The 22482-nt window shown below is 40.4% G+C and overlaps 1 protein-coding gene across 1 annotated transcript in view; it reads left to right on the top strand.

The window, feature by feature from the left end:
• The first annotated feature begins 1968 nt into the window (after positions 1-1968).
• Positions 1969-22482, top strand: part of LOC306789406 (calsyntenin-2-like) — a 58604-nt gene continuing 38090 nt past the window's right edge. Inside the window, exon 1 of the mRNA XM_079285332.1 lies at positions 1969-2083. Coding sequence (XP_079141458.1) covers positions 2017-2083 — 67 coding nt within the window. The 5' untranslated portion in view covers positions 1969-2016. The remainder of the gene's footprint in view (positions 2084-22482) is intronic.

Genomic DNA, 22482 nt, shown 5'->3' with positions numbered 1-22482 from the left:
GTCTCTTCATGAGATTGTTTCAGTTCATTTCACGTCTGCTTTTGGGAGGATTTTTTTTTTTTACCACCACAGAAAAGTGAACCTGAAGAAAGCTGCAAGTACTGTATTAAGATGGCGCTCTATAATGCATCATAAAAGTGTGTGTACTTTGTGCTTTAATGCAGTATGTCCTCGGTTGCAATTAAAACACTCCAGGTGTAAAGATGTATAAACACCATTTGAAGACAGACCTCCACTGTCCTCTCCACTCTCCAGCAGAGCAGAGGCATGCTGTTTCCTGCAGTGCTTTCTGTCTGCTGCATGAGCATAAGATGAGACTCCTAAGATGAATAATGTCTTCCCTTGTGGTTCTACCTCACTCCTTATAATCCACTCTACTCTGTCTCAGCAGGGTGAGACTCTCGTCTAAAATAATCAGTGGGTCGGCAAATTGAAGGAGTAGAAGGCAAAGAGTGAATGAGAAGCAATGGCACCTACTTTGCATTTTGTTGATATTTCATCTCGCCACTAAGTTATCAATAAAACTAATATGAAACATTTTGTCATCATAAGTAGCCCTGTTTGTTTCTTTTTTCCATTCACAACGTATTTTTCATTGCTTTTAAAAAAAACTGATTTATTTTGAACATGTCTAACATCTCTTTCCTTTTTCCCCCTTTCTTTTAAAATTCTGACCCCGTTCTCTCAACTCAGTATGGCGACGAGCGGGGAGGAAATGGAATAGTCGGACTAAACTACTGAAATTCGTCCAAGCAAATGAAAAGCTGTGCGAGGGTTTTAGGAACAGTTGCATTTTAAATCACTGCCAGCTGGACACATCATCTGCTCATTGGCATGAGACAAAGCATTCCACTTCAGTGGGTTTAAAGGTCAAGTTGACATCCCAGGCTGCTGCGGAGAGTGACACTTGAGATATGTAAATGTGTGTGTGTGTGGATACAAAAGTGCTCATGCACATATGGTTCTTCTTGGGGAACGTATACCGGTCTGTACATGTGAGATCCTGCTGCGAGGAAGGACCTAGGACGTTTAATTTACAGTGAGAGTAACTGTGTGATGGTGATCTTTGTTAATCTCCTGCTCATCCTCCTTTCAATCACATCTGTGGCAGGGAGGTTAAATTCCCAATGTAGTACAACACTAGCACAAAAGGAGCGAAAGGGAAGAAACAATGAGAACGCACTATAGAAAAGGATGATGGTGCTGGATGACGGACGGGTAAAGACATAGAGGTCAGAACACAGAGCTTAACACAGAATGTGGGTTCTGTAGTTCACAATGTCAGTACAGATTACTCACTAGAAATACATGTTTATAGATATAACAGGGTTGTTGTTTTTTTTAATTGTCTGATATTGGAAATGTAAAGCTTTGCTGCAAAGACCTGGTTCGGTCCTTGACTGTGGTACTGTGGTGTAAAAATGCCCATTGACCACAGTTGACAGTGTAACCATTGGTGAGGACCTTCAACCTCCCCAGGCCAGCAGAGAGGTAGACAAGGAGTGCACACAGTTTATACAAACTGGAAGGAAAAAGGGGAAAAGGCGGTGGGAGTACTCATGTCAGAGGATTCTCTTGTATTCTCTTACCTTTTCTAAAACGGAGGAATTTGTGTTATTTGTGTTGTCTAGCAAAATACGACAGATAATCATTTTCAGCAAGACAATCATAGATGTAAAGCTATGCACCAAAATCAATATTTATTTTCACAGTGTTGACCCTCTCACTTCCATTCGTCTTTGTGTCATGTCTCAAAACCCAAGAGATCAAACCACAGGCATGATCGCAACAAAGTGTTTTCAAAAGGTTGGCGGTTTCCTTGCCTTCTGTTTCCTCATCCTCAGTCTTCTTGAGCTGACTCAGCACATTAAGAAACAGCTTGAAACAACAAAGCATGTAATTAACAGTAAAAAATCCTGACTGCCGTGAAGTTAAATATGCATTTCCTTGTATTCCACAGTCAACAAGCACAAGCCATGGATAGAAACATCTTACCATGGTGTGATCACAGAGAACATGGACACGGTGCTGCTGGACCCTCCGCTGGTAGCGCTGGACAAGGATGCCCCGGTCCCCTATGCTGGTAGGAAAATAAATATACACAAACACACACACCCACATTTAGAAAGTATAACACATACAGTGTACACATCCTCCCATACTGTATGCACGCTCTCTTACAAACACAGGAAACTGTGGCAACGTCACACCACAAGACAAAAAACAGACGATCCAACAGTTCTCTATCATCAACGTTTGTTTTTTGTTTTCAATCTTTTTTCAAGAGCACTTTCTTCTCATCATTGTATGGAATTGCTCAAAAAGTCCCAAGACAGAGGGCTTGTAAATAACTAAGCAAGTATATGTATCACACTTTCTTCCTACAGTGGATCGGGAATCAGTATGTTTTTGTTCACTGTAAATGGATATGTTGTACTGTCTACTATGGGTTCGTTGCTCCAGCATCATATTATTACTTTTAAACCTTCTCGATAATTGTCTCTATACATGAAGGTCATACTCTATCTTAAGGGCTCAATTTTTATATCAAACGCGTGGCCTGTACTTGAGGTGGTTTAAATTCACAACAGCAGGGGCTTTGAGTTGGATGGAGGAATTACGGAGGTTTATGAAAATGCATTTATTTCCGTAACCTTGCCAGGTTTGGAGTTTAGATACATCTTCCTCACTCCCCCTGACAGGGATCTATTCAGGCCTGCTGATAATTGAAGCCATGTGTCATCCTTTTTCTTGCTGCTGAATTGCCCCATTTAACCAGACCAACAGATTGCTCTCAAGAGTGGACGAATATATTCCTGAGCCATATCAGCTTTCCATGATGACAATGTTCAATTTTCTAGCTTAATCTCAATCTGACACTGTGGAGCTTTCTACGACATTAAAGAGTTACAAAGCACAGTTTTAATTTACCAAACGATAAACCACACAAGAAGCAAGACAATATATTGTTTATGTGTAATCCAGTCTGAGTATCGTACATTTCTATGATGTAACACTTGTTTGTTCATTTTGTACCATTAATGTATTAATGTTCTCATTTCATCAATTCATCTCGTAAGAAATAAGTTATATAATGCCATACATAGCAACAACAGGGGCCTTGGCAAGGGGGTGTCCCCTTTAGCAGTATTTAATGGTAGTATTAGATCAGTAGATGCGCTGCATTCGCTGACAGTTTGGTGACTGAGAACTCGCTGTAGCTTTTTGACAACGTGTTTCTTCAGCCTCGTGGGCCAATACAAATCCACGAAAAACAACTCCAGGGCAACACTTGTTTGTTTTAATCTTTTCATTGCTCCTCATATTTGCGTTTCCATAAACCAGGCGCTGGGAGCGCAGTACTGACTGCAAGTTGTCTGGTTGAGTCAGGAAACACATGATGCACGTTCAATAAGAACAGTACAACATCGTTATGAACCTCGTCTCCAGGTGACCGTTTCAGGTGCTGATTATGTTGTCGAACACAAGCTGGAATCAGACAGCCGTCACGCAGGTACAGCAGGGCTGACGGTAACAGGAAGGAGAGAGACGGAGAGAGCTATTATAATTGGACAAAGTATTCCGAGACTGAGAGGCAAACCAAGAGGCTTTTTGGCAGCTAACGCTTAACAGCTCATTATGGCGAAATGGCTCCTATTAATCCTAGCGCTGACAACCATGTAAAACTGATACTCGGCTTTCTTTCTCCTTATGTTTTCCTTTTTTTGTGTGAGTGTTTTTGTTCTAGTGCCACAGTCATAATTTAGCGTTTTCCAATGTTACGTGTGAGCTGTTCTGTAAATAATGGGTAAATACGGCTGACCTTGAGGAGAAAAAGCCTGGGAAGGGCTCTTTTTGTTCTTCTGTTCCCCACACGGCCTTTAACACGCCGGTATTGCACATCTACTGCGCAGTGTAATCAAAATATGTATATTACATATGTAGATGTACTTTATATAAATATTTAATGGTCTTTTGGAGGGGTCTAGGAAGATTTACTTATCCAAAATATGAGAAATCATTCATATCACAAAAGTGGAGATGCTGAAGATATACCGCACCGTCATTGTTCTTCTCTAATTAAGCACAACCGACTTACAGTAATTTACAGTACAAAGCTTTCCCTAGCAACCAAATCTGCGACACAGTGAAGGTTTAATGGCGCAGCAACGAGCAGCCGGACAAAAGAGGAAATTCATCTTGATTGTTGTTCTCCATGATTAACAGTTGGTTTGTTGACTCGAGAAGGTCAAACCGGGTGAAATATGGCCAGAGAGGAAAAAGCAGCACTGTGTTGTGACTGCGGACAGGAGATATTTCTCTCTTTGTTTTTCATTGGATGTGGTCGAATGAATGAAACCCATACAATCGCTACCAAGGAGACTCTGAAAAAATCAAAAGAAAAGCTCTGTCCCAATTTATCTCCCTTTACAATTGTCTAATGCTACAGCTCTCCTTCACACATACAACTCCCCTCCTCCAATCCTTATCTCAATCTGTGCCTCCGTTTTTGTCTTTCTCTCCACATAATGCCACATTCCTTCTTTCTCAACCCAACAATCCTTCGTTCTATTCTCTATCTCGACACTTTGCTCCTAGCGAGCCCATATAAAGGCAGTCACTTATGCATTGGAGACACTCTCATCAATCCTGGTTTTGTTTTACTGCAGAAAGGAGTAGGCTGTCCTTCTGGCGCCACATTAATTGCAGTGTGGGAACATGCACCAGGATTGTTAAGTACTTGCCTATTTTCTCCTCCATTGTACTTTTCTTTTGTCATAATTTATTCCCTCTCCCATCCATTGGCCCTTCTCTACCCCACCTCGCCTTTTTTACCGATAAATTATTTTTCTCTTTTGCTTCCTGTCTCTTGTTCTGTCTTGCCCTCTCCTGCAGTACCACATATCACTTTGATGTAAACTACCCACAGTGGGTCTAACTTGAACATTATAGGCTGAGACATGCATCCTGGAGATGAATTGTTATTATTACTGCATGCCACGATGGCATCCTCTATCCTCTGCATCCCCCTTCAACACCTCCCTTGGAGCAAAGGTGTGTGGGTCAAGGAGTATGTGCTGATCGAGCGTTCTCAATCAAATTAGCATGAGGAATGGTGGCAGTGGACTCGAGGGTGCTGCGAGGCAGTTTCATTTGCTTATTCTTTATCTCGAGGCCGCAGTCAACAGGCACAGATTCTCCCCATTCATCATGGTACCAGAATAATGTGCTGTGGTACATTGTTTCCTCTGCAGAACCCACACAGGGTAAAGGAACAAAAGTAGTTGAACAAATGGAGGGAACTGGAGAATGGATAGCTGGGAATAAAAATGGCGGAGACAGATGGACAATGAAAATGAGAGCGGGTCATCACGGGCAGCTGTCACGAAAAAACATGTTTAATTATTCCCATTGGTGGGTTTATGTTGTTTGTGCAAACACTGGTTTGCAATTGTGTTTGTCTAAACTGTCATTTTCAAGTCCAAAGTTAGTGTCTTTAATGTTCTTGAACTTGTGTTTTGAGTGTGAGACTGAATGTTTTCATGGTACTTTGTTTTGTACTTTCTCGCTCATTACCATTATCATAATCATCAGCCATTGTATCTGCTGATCGGAACTAATGAATATCTACAGTAGCTGTCTTATAAAGTTCACGTCCAGTAACACCTTGTTTACACAGGCTGCAGAGCAGAAGCAGCAGCATCGGTCCTCAGTCGATGTCCACCGTGTGTTCAGCCACAGCTGTGGGCTCAGCCCTGCCCAATACACAATCACTGACAATTTAGGCGGAAGACTCAAGAAAATGGATTTGATAGATTTGGTTGCGGTCTACAGTGAGTGTTACATTATGTGGCCAGTGCAGACAGCTGTATTGATTAGAATTTAACGCTATTTATTCTATCAGACACTTATGAGATGGCTGAAACGCCAATGCTACGACAGCCTGTAAGTTCAACTTCCATTTTTTTCCCATTTTTGGCACATTTCAACTGTTTCTGTACTGCATATCAATAAACTGCCTCCGGTCAATAGTGTGGTAAATTTCAGGCACATTTTTCAATGTGTTCTAATATCAATCTCTATAAAAGGAGGCATGTTTGGGATGCATTATAGGGATGCACTATCATAATATGCTGTGCAATGTTTTGTGCAGCTGTTTTTCCAACCGGATGTTTTGGATTGTATGTTATGTCTTGATGATACCTGAGTCTGAATGCCTGCTTATCAACGGAATTGTAATACAACACTGTAGCTGAAAATACATATCTGGTGGTGAAAAGTCGTAAGATACTTTTCACTACATTTCTTGCATTGATTATGATCAAAATGCAGGCAGCATCAGGCCAACATTGAGATTTTGGATTTTGAAAGCTCTCCCATATCTCAGAAGTCTGACAAATATAGTCTGGTCAAGTAAAATGACCCACAATGTTGTGTACTGTAAAGAACACTCCATTCATCACTTTGTGTGCAAGGAGGCATGTTTGAGATGTCTTTGCTGGGCCTGTTAAACAAGATTATTTTCATACTCCAAACCTCTTGGTCACAACTTGATGAATCTGACTTCACCATGATATTCAGTCAGTACCAGTCATCCAATTTGAACCAAACAGTCAAAATCCAGTTATTGCTTGTGGTATGATATGGAAAAATGTGACTCATTATCATAAGTTCAAAGCCAGTGGTGAGCAGGATATTTGAAAGGCATACTATTTGAATTGTGTGCAAATGCATTTTTTACAATACCTGACTTGTTTATGAGTCACAGTGAGGGATGTTTGAATAATTGTAAGTGAAAAGTTTAAATATTCCTGCAGTTTTGTCAGGAGCAATCGCATCATTTTCTGGCAGTTGCTGCAACAAAGACATAAACAAGAAATCGTAACTTTCTCATACATAATTAAATCTGCTTGGCGGATAGACAAGCTGTCGTCACTACCTAATGCTCTTTTGCTTAGAGTTGCATTGTCTTTTTCCTTTTTACGGAAACAATTCTACCGTGACAATAACGGCCCCAAAAAAATTTCAATTGCTTAAGAACAGCAGAATTGCATATTATTACATTCTAAAAAGAGAGACAGGACATTAACAGTAGAATGAAAAAAGGTAGTAAATCAAGAGAGACAAAAACTGTTAGAATGAGGGATGAAAGAGAGAAACACAGATAGAAGCAGGAAATAGGGATATGCTGCATATGTGTGTGAGATAGAGTGAAAGAGAAATATAGACGGAAATAGAAAGGGATTGATCATCAAAGGATATGCGAGAGTATTGAATGGACAGCCTGATCAAACCATGCAGGTCTGTCTCAGTGTGCCCGAAGATGAAGAGGAACATATCACTTTGCCTGCCTCTCTCTTTCTTTCTCTCTGTCCTCGTTGCCTTTGTGTAGCTGTTACAGTTCTGCAGTGGGTGCTCAGTCGTTGGGTAATAGTGAGGCAAGTCTGCAACATGAAACGGTTGCAGAGCATCAAAAGTTCTGTATGCTCTTTAGAGGCACGACACCTACCTGCAAACCGGATTTCTGTCTGCAACTGACACTAGCAGACCTGCATGAATAGCATTGTATTTTATCAGCGCCCATAGTGATGATCCCATACCCGACTCTGCAGTTCCCCTCAGCTCAACGCAGCTTTTTTAGCGTCTTTTAACCCATTCACACCCCAATCATACACTGATGGCAGGGTCTACCATCAGTGTGTGACGGTAGACTCATCAGGGTCTACCATCAGTGTATGACGGTAGACTCATCAGGGTCTACCATCAGTGTATGACGGTAGACTCATCAGGGTCTACCATCAGTGTATGACGGTAGACTCATCAGGGTCTACCATCAGTGTATGACGGTACTCATCATGGTCTACCATCAGTGTATGACGGTAGACTCATCAGGGTCTACCATCAGTGTATGACGGTACTCATCATGGTCTACCATCAGTGTGTGACGGTAGACTCATCAGGGTCTACCATCAGTATATGACGGTAGACTCATCAGGGTCTACCATCGGTGTATGACGGTAGACTCATCAGGGTCTACCATCAGTGTATGACGGTAGACTCATCAGGGTCTACCATCAGTGTATGACGGTACTCATCATGGTCTACCGTGCACGGTGCCACCTGCCCATAAGGACTGTCTAAGCTGTCTATGCACACTCATCCACACACTGATGGCAATTTGGGGTTAAGTGTCTTGCTCTTAACCAAGACACTTGTCAAGGACACATCGACCTGGACTGGAGGAGCCGGGGATCCAACCGCCAATCTTCTGATTGAAGGACGACACAGCTCTGCCTTCTGAGCCACAGCACACATGACATTGACACAGAAAGCTATTACAGACAAAGTTAGCATTTAGCAGCTGGAGAGCCAGATTTGTCCCTCAGAAATTGATGGAGACCAAGCTTAAAAAAAGGAAATAATTGGGCTTGCATTCGTCGGATATAGCTACAAACGTGTCTCAAAGGGAACGCTAGTATTGCTTTGTGCCTGCTATGTGTCAATAGGTATGCTAACACATTTGCCGCAACAACTTTTAAAGTGATTATATATCAATATTGTGATTAAAGTTTGTCCTACTGTCCCCAAGTGGTTCAATAAAATATGATTGCTTTAACCGTTAATGATTATGTTGTTATGAGTGCAACATTTTTAAGCTAACATATCCTAATTATATAAAGATAATGAGGTATGGTAACGTTGGGCATTACATAACTCCAGTATTGCTGTTGTATTACCAAAGTTGCACCGGTTTCTATTTGATACGGTTAGTATTATGACATGCCACTCGTACATATTAGAAGAAGGAATACTATTTTTATTTGTCCCTCTTTTTTTGAACTTCAGATTGGAATAAGACATTATTCGATACAACACCTTTATAACTTCTGCCAGGCCCAGACACAAGTCCACTTGGTTTTGGAGATGTAGTACAGTTTTGTCTGTACAAGCCTTTTCTCCTTACACTGTGTCCCTCTGCCTTTTTTTCTGTTAGAGCAGGAGACTGGCTCTCAGTAAAGTGTCAGAATGTGTGTAGTGATATCTCCTCCTTGCCTCAGGACATGAGGTTCAGCACTACGCCTCCACACCCATCTCTCGGTGTTTTCTCCCAGCAGGACAGATACATTCCCCCTTTTGTTTCTCCCTCAGTGTTCTCAATCCTTCTCCTGGTTCCCCCCTCTCTCTCTCTCTCTCTCTCTCTCTCTCTCTCTCTCTCTCTCTCTCTCTCTCTCTCTCTCTCTCTCTCTCTCTCTCTTCCTCCATCAAGACGTATCCTCATTTGAACTCACACAGCTACGTGCATGAGTCAATGACATCCTCTCATTGCACCAGGAAGACTTTGTATTGATTCTGCTCTCACCCGACCTTGTATCTGATCTGCACGTTTGCCCCCCCGTGATGGTTAGCTTGCAGGCTTTTCTCTCTGCAGGGCCTGTTGTTTATACATGAAGAGCATTCAAAGCTTTTTGATCAAATCAATGTAGGGGGGTGACATTTTGCTTTCCAAATAAATCCCGTTAAATTATTTCATTTCCAGTATTGAAATGTCAAAGTACAGCAGATGTACCTCAGAAGTGAATATAATTAAGGGAGGAAACTCTTCTTTATCAATGATTTGTGTGCCATTCGTTTCTCCAATCCACTAGCCTCTTGTCCTGATATTCATTCAGCTTTTTAAAGGTTTGAGAGAGGAAGATTACGTATAACGGTAAAGTGCAGTAAACACATGGGAACATATGATCAGTATATTCCCATTGTTGTAGTGCTGATTGATGACTTCAGGTTCATGTCATTCTTTTTGGTGGTCATTAATGTTTAAATGTAGCCGAGGCTAAAGACAATGGGCCAATCACTTCAACATTCCTGTTGCAGGAAGTTCAATTATTCACTGTTTATTTATAGATTATGATTTTTGTTATGCTCGCCTTACCAACATTAGTTTAGAATTGAAACAAAGGTCTCTGTAACTAAAAGCAGAAGGGGTATAAAGACGAGCTAATACATGTTCGAAAAAAGATACATCTGTCCGTCTGATCTTTTGAATCATAAACAAGTAAAAATGTAAAATCCTATTAAGTCTGAGCTGAAATGATATAAATCACATCTGAATTAAATCGTATCAGACAACACGAAAAATTACATAATTGTATGCCAGTTGGTGCAATGAATACGTAAACAGGAAGTGGTCAGTGGCCAGTCATAATTAAAACTGCTAGTCAAGTTCTCATAATGCTCTTTTGCTTTGAGTTGTATTGTGTTTTTCTTTTGTACAGAAACAATGTTACCGTGACAAAAGTGTTTTTCATCTGCAGCGGGATGGCATATTATTCCAATCTACAAAGTAGGACAGGACATTAAGATGGAAATGCGAGTAAATAAAGAGAGACAAAAAAATGTTAGAAAGAGGGATGAGCAAAAGAAACAAAGATAGAAAGCAGGACATTATTTGTTCAGATTTGAACCATATCTTTGCAAATTTATCCTGGAGCTTTTTTCTTTTGAATTGTGGACCGTCATCTCGAGATATGTATCTAATTATCTGCAAGGCAGAGATATGCACCACCATAAAGAATATGTGCTAACAAGGTTCGTTAAATGTGTTTTCATATCAGAGATAGTTTCTACACTGTGTACTCCTTTGTATTCCAATGTGTGGCTTAAGACAGATGAAGTGTATGACCTTATTCAATATTGCTGATATGTAATTTTGTATTCTGCATTATTGAGTTGAGCGACTCTCAACTGAGACTGATCCTTGTCTTGTTTTAGTAAAAGTAAAGTTTTAAGTAATGAGGCAATTTAAACATCAAGAGGAAGGATTGTTTCACTGTCTGGAACAAATTGCACGTATCTACTTTTTGTTCGATATGTTATACATCTGAGGAACTCATCTGACGAAAAATGTCAAATAAGAACCTATAAGCCATTGACAGTTCCCGAAAAAACACACAAACAATTAGGTGTCGTTTTCTGGGACACACTGACAGACGAGGAAAACCCATTAATATGATAGGAACGCCTTTCCAGTGTTGAGGTGAGCTAATTGGATCCATATAGGATGGTCAGAGTAATTACTTGTCCAGTAATGCTCCACTGGAGCTCTGTCATCAATGCACAACTTGCTCACAGCGCCAAACAACCTTTTAGCCTCTGATTGATTTTATAGAGGGCCCAGGCCCTTATTACCCTATTACCCCCTTTTTCTATTCTGCGCTGGATTAGTCTCTCATTTGTTGACACCATGTGATGATTCTCAATTTCTCGAATGCTCTCTTTTTGTGTGTGTGTTCACTCGTAATGAGCGAAAGCTTTGTATTTGTTTGTATTTATGCGTGTTTGTGTCAATGAGGCTATAGTGAATCCCCTGAACATGTGGTCTGCTGTCTGTGGCAGCTTGTTTATTAAATGAAAAGGTATTATTTCATACACATGAATCACATTTTCCAACTGGTGCTCCTTTTAAATACATGCTCTGGGGCAGCTTGCATATGACCCCCATGTATTTCACCATGTACCAACAACATCAATGCATAAAGAGCACAGATTTCCCATCTTTTCGACGAAATTGCCTACAAAACTACAAAGAAGCTTGAGCGGTAATATGCCACTGTTTTCACTTCAAACTTTATGTATACTGTGCGAGATCAAAAGAGCTTGACAGGCGAAGCAAAATATTTATGTGAAAAGTCTTAGCTAATAGCTAGTCAACTGTTAACATATTTAAAACTCACTACTAAATGAAATAAACTACTATATAATGTCCTGCATACATGTCTGACAATAGCTCTGCTAGATCTATCTTACAGAGTTATAAAACACCCACTGGCTTCCATTTGTTATTATTTTTAATTCAAAAGTAAAGATTGACCTAATTTTGAATTCTCACTTTTGCACACAGACTTAATACTGTTTTCATATTTTGTTTTCGTTTAGTTTCTTGTCACCTCCTCTGCATTCAAATCTGTCCTCCTTGTGCCATCTGCAGAGGAGGGAAGCCAATGAAAACTTGTTTATTGGCAGCGTCTGTGTTTTTAGTTGTGGGAGGCCGACATAAGGTAAAAGCTAGAGCAGTGATGAGATAAGCTACTGCTCTTTTTTTCTCAAAATGATATAGAGGATATAAAGGATATAGAGCACTGACCCATGATCCTAATATGAGCAGAAAGGACTTCATGAAATGTGCAGTGAATGGCAGCTGAAACTAATCCAGCAATTCTTTGTGTTCTCTCGCGCTCGCTCTCTCTGACAGTGGCTTGACAGCGCCTCAGTATCCTGACAGGCCAATTAGCCAGCAATTTGCATATCTGCCTCGCTCCATTTGCCTTGTTCATGTGAGCATAAAATAAGATAATCTGGCTTTTGGACCTGTGTTCAGAGTCACACAGACTAACTTTATCCTCCATAATCGATGATCCCTATAACTCCACCCCATCTCCCTTTCATTGTAACTGACTCAGACCTCTGTTGTTATCCCAGCCTTTCCATTCCTATCTATGTTAGCCTCTACTCTACTTTACTGAACTTTACACTTTCAACTTCACCTCTCTCGTCCGTGTCATCCAGGACAGCGCTCCCTGACTAAAGTTAAGTGAAGATCCTGATGGCTTTTTTTCCCCCCTTCCAAGTAATTCTTCAGTAACAATTACTATTTTTGCCCACTGTACAATAACTAACAAACTAACTAAGATTGTGTATACAACATCCACTAACTGACGGGCCATGGGTCTGAAAACAGCGAGCCCTTACTTCATATATTAAAGCAATACAACTCTAACTCAACATTGATGTTGGTTTAATGTGTTGTATGTATTTGACTCAGTTCAACTCTATATATTGCATTAATATAAACATATTCTCTTCAGCCATCCTGATAATGATCCACAAATACATTTTAAAAAGTAACACTCTTTTGTTTCTGAGAAAACCACCATATAATTCAACCTGAACACTCTCCATCCCATCATGTTGCTCATCACAGCCACACGTCTACCTGTATTGTAATTAATGATGCAGAGCTGCAGGCCAGACTCATTAAAAAGAAGATGACGCACGCAGCCGTTCCCCTCATTTACCGTCTTTTAGATGGAGCCGCTGGAGGACTGTCGGGAACGGATGGACCTGAGGGAGTTATTAGAGGACAAAGAAGTTTGAATTTATCTACCATTTTTCATGGAGCTGTGTTAACAGTTGAAAATTCAACCAGCGGATCTGCCTGGTGTGTAGTTGTGGAACGGCAGTGTGCAACATCACTCCAATTACAGATGATGCCTGCTGCCTCCTGTAAGGAGTGAAGGACAAGCCTTCGGTATAGGTTACTGTGGTGGATAACAGAGCCGGTATGAACAAAACCTACTCCTCACTTACATGTGATGAATGTGAGTCGTATGTCAGTCAGTTTTGCGAGTTAAAGACACTTTAACTCAAGTGCACAAGGTGTGGGAGGAAGTATTTCCATGGTACAGTTGTTTACTTGAGAAGCAAGTCCCCCCCCCCCCCCCCCCCCCCCCCCCTGACTGTAATGTTGCTGTACTGGTCTGTTTTGAATATTGCTTTCAACTTTCATATCAGAGTCAACTAAGCCTCATGTTTGGCATGGTTGTTATGGAGAGTTATTGTGAGGGAATACAAATCTCCCTCTCCTCTCTTGTTTTAAAATAATATTGTTTTCTAACATATGCATTTATTCAGGTCTATGTCCTGGTAAATACTGAGTAACCCAGTCAAGCTCCGACTATCTACAGCGATGTGTTTCTCTCTTCATTTGTTGTCGGTCCCTCTTGGTGACTGTTCTCTGGTCTGGTAGGTGTATTTTGTATGTCGCTGGCATTGATGTCATGATTGGAATACGTTTCTTTGTGATCATGTGTGGTCAGCAATTTTTCATGTTGCTTCTGTTTATCCACCTTTCCCCTTGTTTTAGTTATTTTTTCCTTCCCCAAATCATCATCTTTCTCACCTGCTATTCTTTTTGATCTATTTTTCTACTCTGCTAAAAACATCGCAGCTATTAACCTCTCCAAAATGCTCCCAGTTTACTGTCAGTCAACTGTTAGATTGCTGCTGTTCAATAAATTAGATTTCATCCTCATGGTCCAATCTCCTCCTAATGAAGTGCCCGAAACACACAAACACACACATAACCTTAAGGCAGAGTGTGTACTGCTGGACATGGGTCTCCAGGGTCAATTATGGCAGTGTAAAGATTGTAATTGGCTAATTTTCAGCTCATTACCCTATTTTATGTCTTATGCAGCAGGTTGTAATTTAGTGTAAGATTGATGGCCGGTCTGGCTCTGGGTGATAGATGATAGTCAGCGCTAGAGGAGGAGAGCTCCATCATTAATAGTGTCTAGGAATGAGCTGTCATGGCACCGGGCTCACACACAGGGACAGAGTGGAGGGCGAGAGGCAGGAGAGACTGCCCTTGACGCAGTGCGAAGGCAATTACATCACAATTACAGGCAGTATACATTTACGCTAAAAACATATTTAGGTATACCGATTTAGAGGCTAAATGTCCACATGGACGGATTCCAGAGTTACGTAAATATACGTTTCTAGATCCATCCATATCTCAGTGCCTACTTACACATGTCATGTCGATGTCATTTCTAACACTCGGACAAAAAGAGTGAGTGCAACGAGACATTGTCTTATGTCCAGATTTCTCTCTGACAACATCAGTTAAGTGTCTTCTTCAGTTATATTTCTGCTGCATGTAACTGCATTTCTTTTTCACACTCTTCTTGCCTTGTGTGTTTTGCTCACATTTTGGAATACCAATCACAGTGCAGAGCCAGAGCGACTCTCAAGTGGTCCCACAGGATCCGACAGCAATTGATATAAGATTTCTGCACGTCTACACCTGCCGCTATGCCTTCTTTCAGCCATCCGGACCAAAGAAAGGAGGAATGCTAACTTTTCCAGGAGTGCCAAATCGTGTGAAAGGCAATTCCAAACGAGTGACAGAGTAATGGACGAGGGCAGCGAGGGCCATCAGTCAAGTGCTGAACAGAACTAAGTCAGAGTTCTAGCTAACATATACTCACAGCCACTCTCCTGGCTCTGCTCTAGCTGCAAATGACTCCAGGCAAACCACTGTAGCAGGAAATTACTTTTCACAACACAGATATACTGTATGAAGATGTCCGTTAAGTATTTTGAGGGCCACTGCGATGCTGACCTGGTTTGAGAAAAATCTCAGAGCTCTGGCCATTGTACAGAAATGTGGACAAATGAAGAGAACATTGTTGTACATGCATCTGTGATAGTAAGGCAACTAAGTGCCATTTCTCCTTTTTTTAGAGTGGATTCTGGAAGCATTGGTAATAATAGTAGCTATAATAAATAAGGATCAAATGCCCTTTGAGTGCTTCGCTTCCACTAAGATGTCAGAGCAACAGATATTGAAATATAATACTTTCAGCAGAGGGCTTTACGGTAATTGTTTTTAATGAGTAGCGAGGCAAATATAGATTTAGTTCACTCCATCGTTTGCTCATCGGCTCGAGATCTATATGCGCCGCATAGCCATGGTATGTAACACATGACGCCTTGAGCTCTAAAGCCTTCTGAACTCGTTTACAGATATTTTGTTATTGGTATTCTGTCACAGGTTTTCAATCTAGTGTTACACCCTTGAGGATATCTTTGTCCCTGCTAATTGTGAGAGAGTGAGTGAGTCAAAAATATGAGAATGGGGGGAAAAGGATAACTCCCTTATCTATGATCCTCTTCCTCCCAAGGCACAAACGGATGAACACAGTCTAATACCAACCTCTTCCTGCCCTTCTAAGACCTTTTGTTGACCTTTTTGTGTCATTTCACTTTATCACAGCTGTCGCTACGAGGTGAGGATTTCATCAGCACATAGTCCATATGGGCGGGGTATTATGTGTGGTGTGGTAGAGCAAAATTCATAAAGGCGAAAGACAGATGTGTCCTCTTCTAAAGAAATAGTCAGTCTTGCACCATTCTTTAAAGGTTGAAATGAGTTCTGGCAGTCTGTCACATTATCCACAATTACTTGTTTTTATGTGACTGTACACATGAGGTGTTCCTCAGAGCCGTTTGGGGTTAAATACTTAACTCCAAAATAGAAAGTAAATAGGATTGCAAATCATTGATGCTTAGTATCGGCACCTGTCCCGGATCGTCTTATTCCAAGTCTTCTTCATGATTTACACTCAGGTGCTTTGTGTCGACAGTTTGTTTTACTTCACATGTATGTTTAATGACATTTAGTGTTCCCACCCTGAGATGAACAACGTCTCTTTCTTACCATATCACTGGGCAGACTAACCTTCATGAAGGTACATACATTACAGGACCTATTGGACTGCATTAGATTATAAATGTGTGTATATTTATATGCAGTCTACATATCGGTCACAGTTTAATATAAAACCACAGTCTGTTGTGGTTTTACATTGAGTCTTAATCTCTAATGGGGTATGTGGATCCATGATTTGATTCTTGTTGAGCTCGGTAAAAGGTCAGTTTTCAAAATTGAATTTGGCAGTTATATTATTTTTTCTTATTGTTCAATGGGCTGTTACAGTACCAGTGGAAATGTAATACGTATAGCTGTAGCTTAGGGTGGACCTGTGTGATTAAAGTTAAAGTAAGTTATCAAATTAACACAAACCCAATACTCATCAGAGGGATACAAGACAACTTTTTCAATTAATGTAGGACGTGTAGGTCTGTGGGTCTCTGCCTCAATTTGAGATGCATTTACTCATGCACTTGAAATGCAGGCAAATGTACGTCCTTAATTCATTTAGTCAGGTTAAGTCAGTTTCATTTGTTAAAAACTCAAATCACAAATTTATCTTAAAATCAGAACAACATACGATATCTTTTATCCTTAAACGAATTAAATATACTGTTCAGATACTCGTGTCAACTAGTGTCCACGTGAAATGTTTTGTATACATTTTATATCTTGTTTGATAGGGAGTCAGTCTAAGGAGCCATCACGCTACAATCTCATGTCAGAGAATTGTTTTGGGCTTTTTCTTGACAGTGAAGTGGTAGACTGCAAACGGGAGGAGAGAGAGATGGATAAATCAAGCAAAGGAGCCTGGCTAGCATCAAATCAGCGCTTATGTGTCACGTGTAGCCATTAAGCTATATCAAGGCACTCCAACACTGTCAGCTTTTAACGATAGCCGTAGCTTTCTGCAGAGGGAGTTAATTCCCCTCGATAAACACATATACAAACACTGAATCCTATTTAAATCAGCAATACTAAATACCACCCACTGCAGATGTGAAGCAGGAAACAAAACATAGAAACAGAACAATTAAAAAATATATATTTCTATCATGTAATTTTGGTTATTAATTATAATTTTGCAATCATATTTCCCTTTACCATCCCTGCTTTGGCCTGTGTATGAGTGTACTATGAAGCATGTGCATGAGAATGTGAGTGTGTGTCTTCTCTAGTGGGCCGTATATCCTTCTCTCCTCATTGAGCTGGTGAGCCGACAGGTCATAGTCAGAGACACTGTGACATTTACAGCTCAGAGGCTTAGACTCCCTGCTGTACCTGGCAGTCTGTGATTATCTCAGAACCAACCATGCCAGCAACAGAGGGGTGTCCAAAATGTAGAAAGAAAAGAATCACAATTGCGTGAATGCCACTTAGGAGAGGCGAGGAGAGGTGTGATCCTCTTGAAAAGATCATGAACAGATTATGATAGGTATGAAAAGGTTGTCTAGCAGAGCAGATTGACCTCCAGAGAATGGTCAAAGTGACATTATGTTAATGATATGCAGAGCTTTTTCCTGTCTCCTGTGGAATTTCAAAAATAATTGAAATGACAAACATTGCTCCAGGCAACAAGCGATACCTAAATCACATATATTGTTGGTTTTATTTCTCATGAAATGTTGTCCAAAATGTTGTTACACGTCCGCTGAAAGTAGATGGGAAGGGTTTGTTTAATTTATGGCAAACAGCAGGTGGTTGTGGAACGGAGGAAGTAGTGAGGAAGGTGAGAAAGAAGGTAGGTTGAGATGTTGATGTGGGCCAGGGTGAGAGAGGGTAAGGTCAAGCTGTGCATCGGAGTGTTTGTTAAGAGATAATTGCTTTCCGCTGTGGAACATGCTACAGAGGAAATGAGAAGGAACATGAGAAGGAGGAGGGGGAAGCACACTGAGATACTCCAGAGGTTTGCATAATTTGCACAATTTCCCACTTCTCTTGTTAAACAACTTCCTGCCTGCATTTTCTGTTTTCTGTTTATATATTGTCCCTGGAAAAATGTGTGGTTAAGCATCTAGCTGGAGGCGAGTTATTGACGCTCAACCCTACAATCTTTCAGTCTCAAGTAGCGTTTTATTTAAATATTCATTGTTGTGTCTGACTTCAGTCTCTCAGAAACACTGTTTCTTGTCAGTTACACTTCAGCCAAAACGCTTTTCAGAGCTTTCCTCTTCAGCATTTAAGTCACACAATTGCATCTTCACACAGTTCAATTAACAGGCAACACTGACAGCCACAGTTCATCCGATGAATTCTAATCCCGCAACTTCAGAGGCTGCAATTAACACAAATTGCATAGCAGACCACCAAAGCCCCCAGCAGAATGAATGTGTTTTGTCTGCGATATTGAATTGTCCTCATTCCTAGATTGTGGCATCCAAGGTTTTAGCGCACAGAAAAGTGTGTGTGAGTCTGTGTGTGTGTGTGTGTGTGTGTGTGTGTGTGGATGTGCCTCCTGACTGTGTGAGCTGTTGATGTGTCACCCTGAGGTCAAGTGGATAGTGCTACAATCTCCCAAATGCAATTAGGAAGTGGCCGGCTTTCCGAAAGAGCCTAGTGAGACTGTGATGAATTGCTCCTGCATGTCTCTCTTTAACTGACTGTGAGCCTGCTGTGACTGCGCTGGTCAACAAATGCATGTACCATTGCACACACACAGAAACACACACACACACACACACAAACAAGCACTCGTGTGAAAACTAGCCTGTTGCATTTCGGACTGCCAATATGCTCGTGTGTTTGACAATGTCCGGTCTTTGAAAAACATGTCCGGAGATATTTTACTGTTGTAGCTTGATTCTGAAGAACTCTGTAAAGTATTTCAATGCTGCCTAAAGGCCATACCTGATTTATTTCAATGAATACCATATGTATTTGCTGATAGTCAAAGACTATGTGGGTGCTCATGCAGAACTTTAAATCGATCATATTATGTTGTCATATAGCAATTTCTTTCCCCCAATATCGACCTCTAAGTCTTCTAGCATGACTTTTCTAATCAATTAACTTTGCTTCTGTAATTGTGTCTCTTTTTCAGAAGTGTCTTTGGTATGATGTAGTGGAGTAAAGTTGACAGTTTACAGATTTATTAAGACGCGTAAGGAAGAAACACACAAACCTTTTTTTCTCATGTTCAGCCGTTCAGTCATTTTTACATTTCAAATCACTGTAAGGTTAAAAACAAATCCAGTGTAAATTATCCATTACACCAACAACTACAAAACCATTAAGGCAGATACACTTTTGTAATATTTTTTTGTAATATTAGAGTTTTTATATATTTTTTTAATTATTATTATTCAAATTCAACACTTACAATTCAAACAATCCCTGAAAGAACAAATCAATAAAAAATGTTCTCTCAAAAATATTGACTTGGTTTATGCAATTATGAACATTTATTTCTGTAAAATACCGAGATTACAATTTAATAGACACACATTACAATTCATTAGTCCACATCCTAATGCATACAAACACAATCAGTCAGTCTGGAGAAAGTTTTGAAGCTGTAGAAAGTTGGTTCTCACGTCTAAATGTTCTTTCTTCTGAGAAGTTAGCGGGTACAGCAGGAGTGATAGAAGCTCCTGAGCAAGAGACTTATAACACCCTTGTTTGCTCACACAGCCATGTGCTCCACTTGCCACTCGGGTATTTAGAGCTTCATGGTGGAAATCTCTTATGTCTACAAAGAAAAGTACAAAAGATTAAACCGGAGAAACACAAACCTGGTGACATTTTAGACTGCAAATTTCTAAACATATTTTGGAATGTATTTTTAAAAAGGAAGACTTGTTTAATATAATCTTAATATGTTCAACATACTGCTGGCTATACCTGAAAGAGGAGGATCTTGTATCGATAGATTTGTAGTTTTTAACTACACACACAGAGCAAAAGCTGAGTCAATAAAATGTCATTCAAATCGGAGACACTGTAATGAAGCCCTTTACCCTCAAAATGAATTTAATTTTTATCGATTGTGTGTATTTCTGGAGCTCAGGTGCGTAATTAGCAGTATGTGTGGAATTCATTTATCAGTAACTTAATAATGTATGTTGTGTATGCATGTGTTTGCGTGTGCGGTTAGGGTGTATCTGTGTGTCAGTGGGATGAAGGGTAATCCAGTGATTAATTAAAGAAGGGAACAGGGGGTGAGTGTTGTCTCAGTACTGAGGGCAGGAGAGTGAAGTAATCAGGGCTTAAAACCTGATACTGTCTGCTTAGAAACTCTCTTCAATCAAGGTATTACTGCTCCCCTCACCACACACACACACACACACACACACACACACACACACACACACACACACACACACACACATATACTGTATACGGTCAAATCGTGATACTGAAGCGTTTATGTCTAATGCTCTACACAGAGACAGACATTCGGGCACAGACACAACAGATGGAGTCACAACAGTATTTGATTAAAAAGAGGAATTAACATGATTGAATTTCCTCTTTCTCTGTTGAGGCTCGACGGAGAAAGAGGGCTCACTGGAGGATTTCAGTACTTTAGAACAGTGATTCTCAACTGGTGGGCCGCATTTTAAGTGGGTTGTGGGCCTTTGCCTGAAAAGAAAAAATCCTGTGCTTTTATTTTGAAGGGGATTTTTTATGCAGCGGAGTTATTCACACTCCTTAATTTACAGTATTTGGCGTTAATACCTTGTAATGCTAATAGACACCTGCCATTTCACAGTCTAGAATGTCACAATGTCACAATGTTTATTTTCATGTGCTAATTGAGCATGGCGAAGTGCAAGTACGACACATGAGATATGGATTTTCTTACATTGAGGACAAAAGAGGGCAAAAAACCTCAGTGTGTTTTGTGACGGGAACAATTTCTCTGCACCAGAGAGCTCCCTACTACTACGACTGCAGAGGACATTTTCAGCTCAGGTTCAAACTGCACCATCCTTTCATCAAATCAATTTGAGAAGTTGAATATTTGGGTCGCGGCTTGTCATTAAGGGGTGATGCTGGGTCCAGACCAGTTGAGAACCACTGCTTTAGGATGTCACTCCTTATATTTTGTTGTGCAGGTCACAGGATCGTAGTCGTGATGCAAGGTGATACATCACATGGTAACTGCTAAAATCTGAAGAGGACGGGTGTTTCCTGTTGTAGCACACTAATTAGTGAAGTATTTGCTCTTCACTCAAGATATACATTTATTTCGCCCTAATTTGTTTCCACTCATGTGACCCGTGGGTCACATTATTGGACAGCATGACATGTTCTTTCATTTTCATGCTGATGAGAAACAATTGCACCTCTCATTTAACCCAAAGGACTGAAGCAGCCTGTCTATTTTACATAATTGTCTTCTTGCCATCAGGGGGTGAATCGCCCAAAACCTCCAGATGAAGAGAGCAATTTAAATCACAGCTCCTGACCTCAGTTTGTCTTTTTGTACTGTGTACTTGGTCTTGCTTGTATTTTAATGAGCATGTCAGTGTAGTTATAGTGTGGGCTGTTTTGCATCGTCATTTCAAAACAGTTATTCCCTTTTCACACCCTGTTGAGATTACTATAATGGTTTACCTGCATGTTAGTCATCTCCACAGTATGTCAGACTCCTATCTTGAATTTCAGTATTTGCCATTTGTACGCTGGGTCATTACATTTTGGTGCTGATTGTGAAATGACTGATGACACTTGCGTATTCAATCATTTTTAATGACATGAAATTTTGTGCAGTTGACTCAGATTACAAACACGCAACGTGCTCGCATAAAGTGAGAGCGTAATCAGACCAACCAAGTGATACAAATGAAAGTACCAGCACACAAATGGCATGTAGCAATATCTATACAACTGGCCTTCAGGAACATATGGGAGGCTGTTGGACTTACACTTTATTTGACATAACATTATTTCCATCCCTTTAAAAACATTCATGAATATTAAAAGTGAAGTGTAAGCAATTCTTAAATCCAACAAATAATTGAATAAACTAGTAAGAAATGAAATGCTCTGTCAACTGCTTTTTCTCACGGTAGGAGTAGATACGTTTGTTTCGGCTCCGTTTCACATCGTGTTAGTCGTGGAGTATTATTTTCTCATTAACTGTTTTCATCTTGTCCTTTTCCGTTATATTGGCAATTTAACATACCGTGAAATACATGTTCCCTGACAGCTTGACGTTTTTCTGTCGATGTAGTTTATGCCGCTCAAGCTTTCCACGGATT

This window comes from Melanostigma gelatinosum, assembly GCF_949748355.1.
Source record: "Melanostigma gelatinosum genome assembly, chromosome: 15".
Taxonomy (NCBI): domain Eukaryota; kingdom Metazoa; phylum Chordata; class Actinopteri; order Perciformes; family Zoarcidae; genus Melanostigma; species Melanostigma gelatinosum.
Note: the sequence above shows the minus strand (reverse complement) of the source record. Positions and strands in the feature narration are given on the sequence as shown.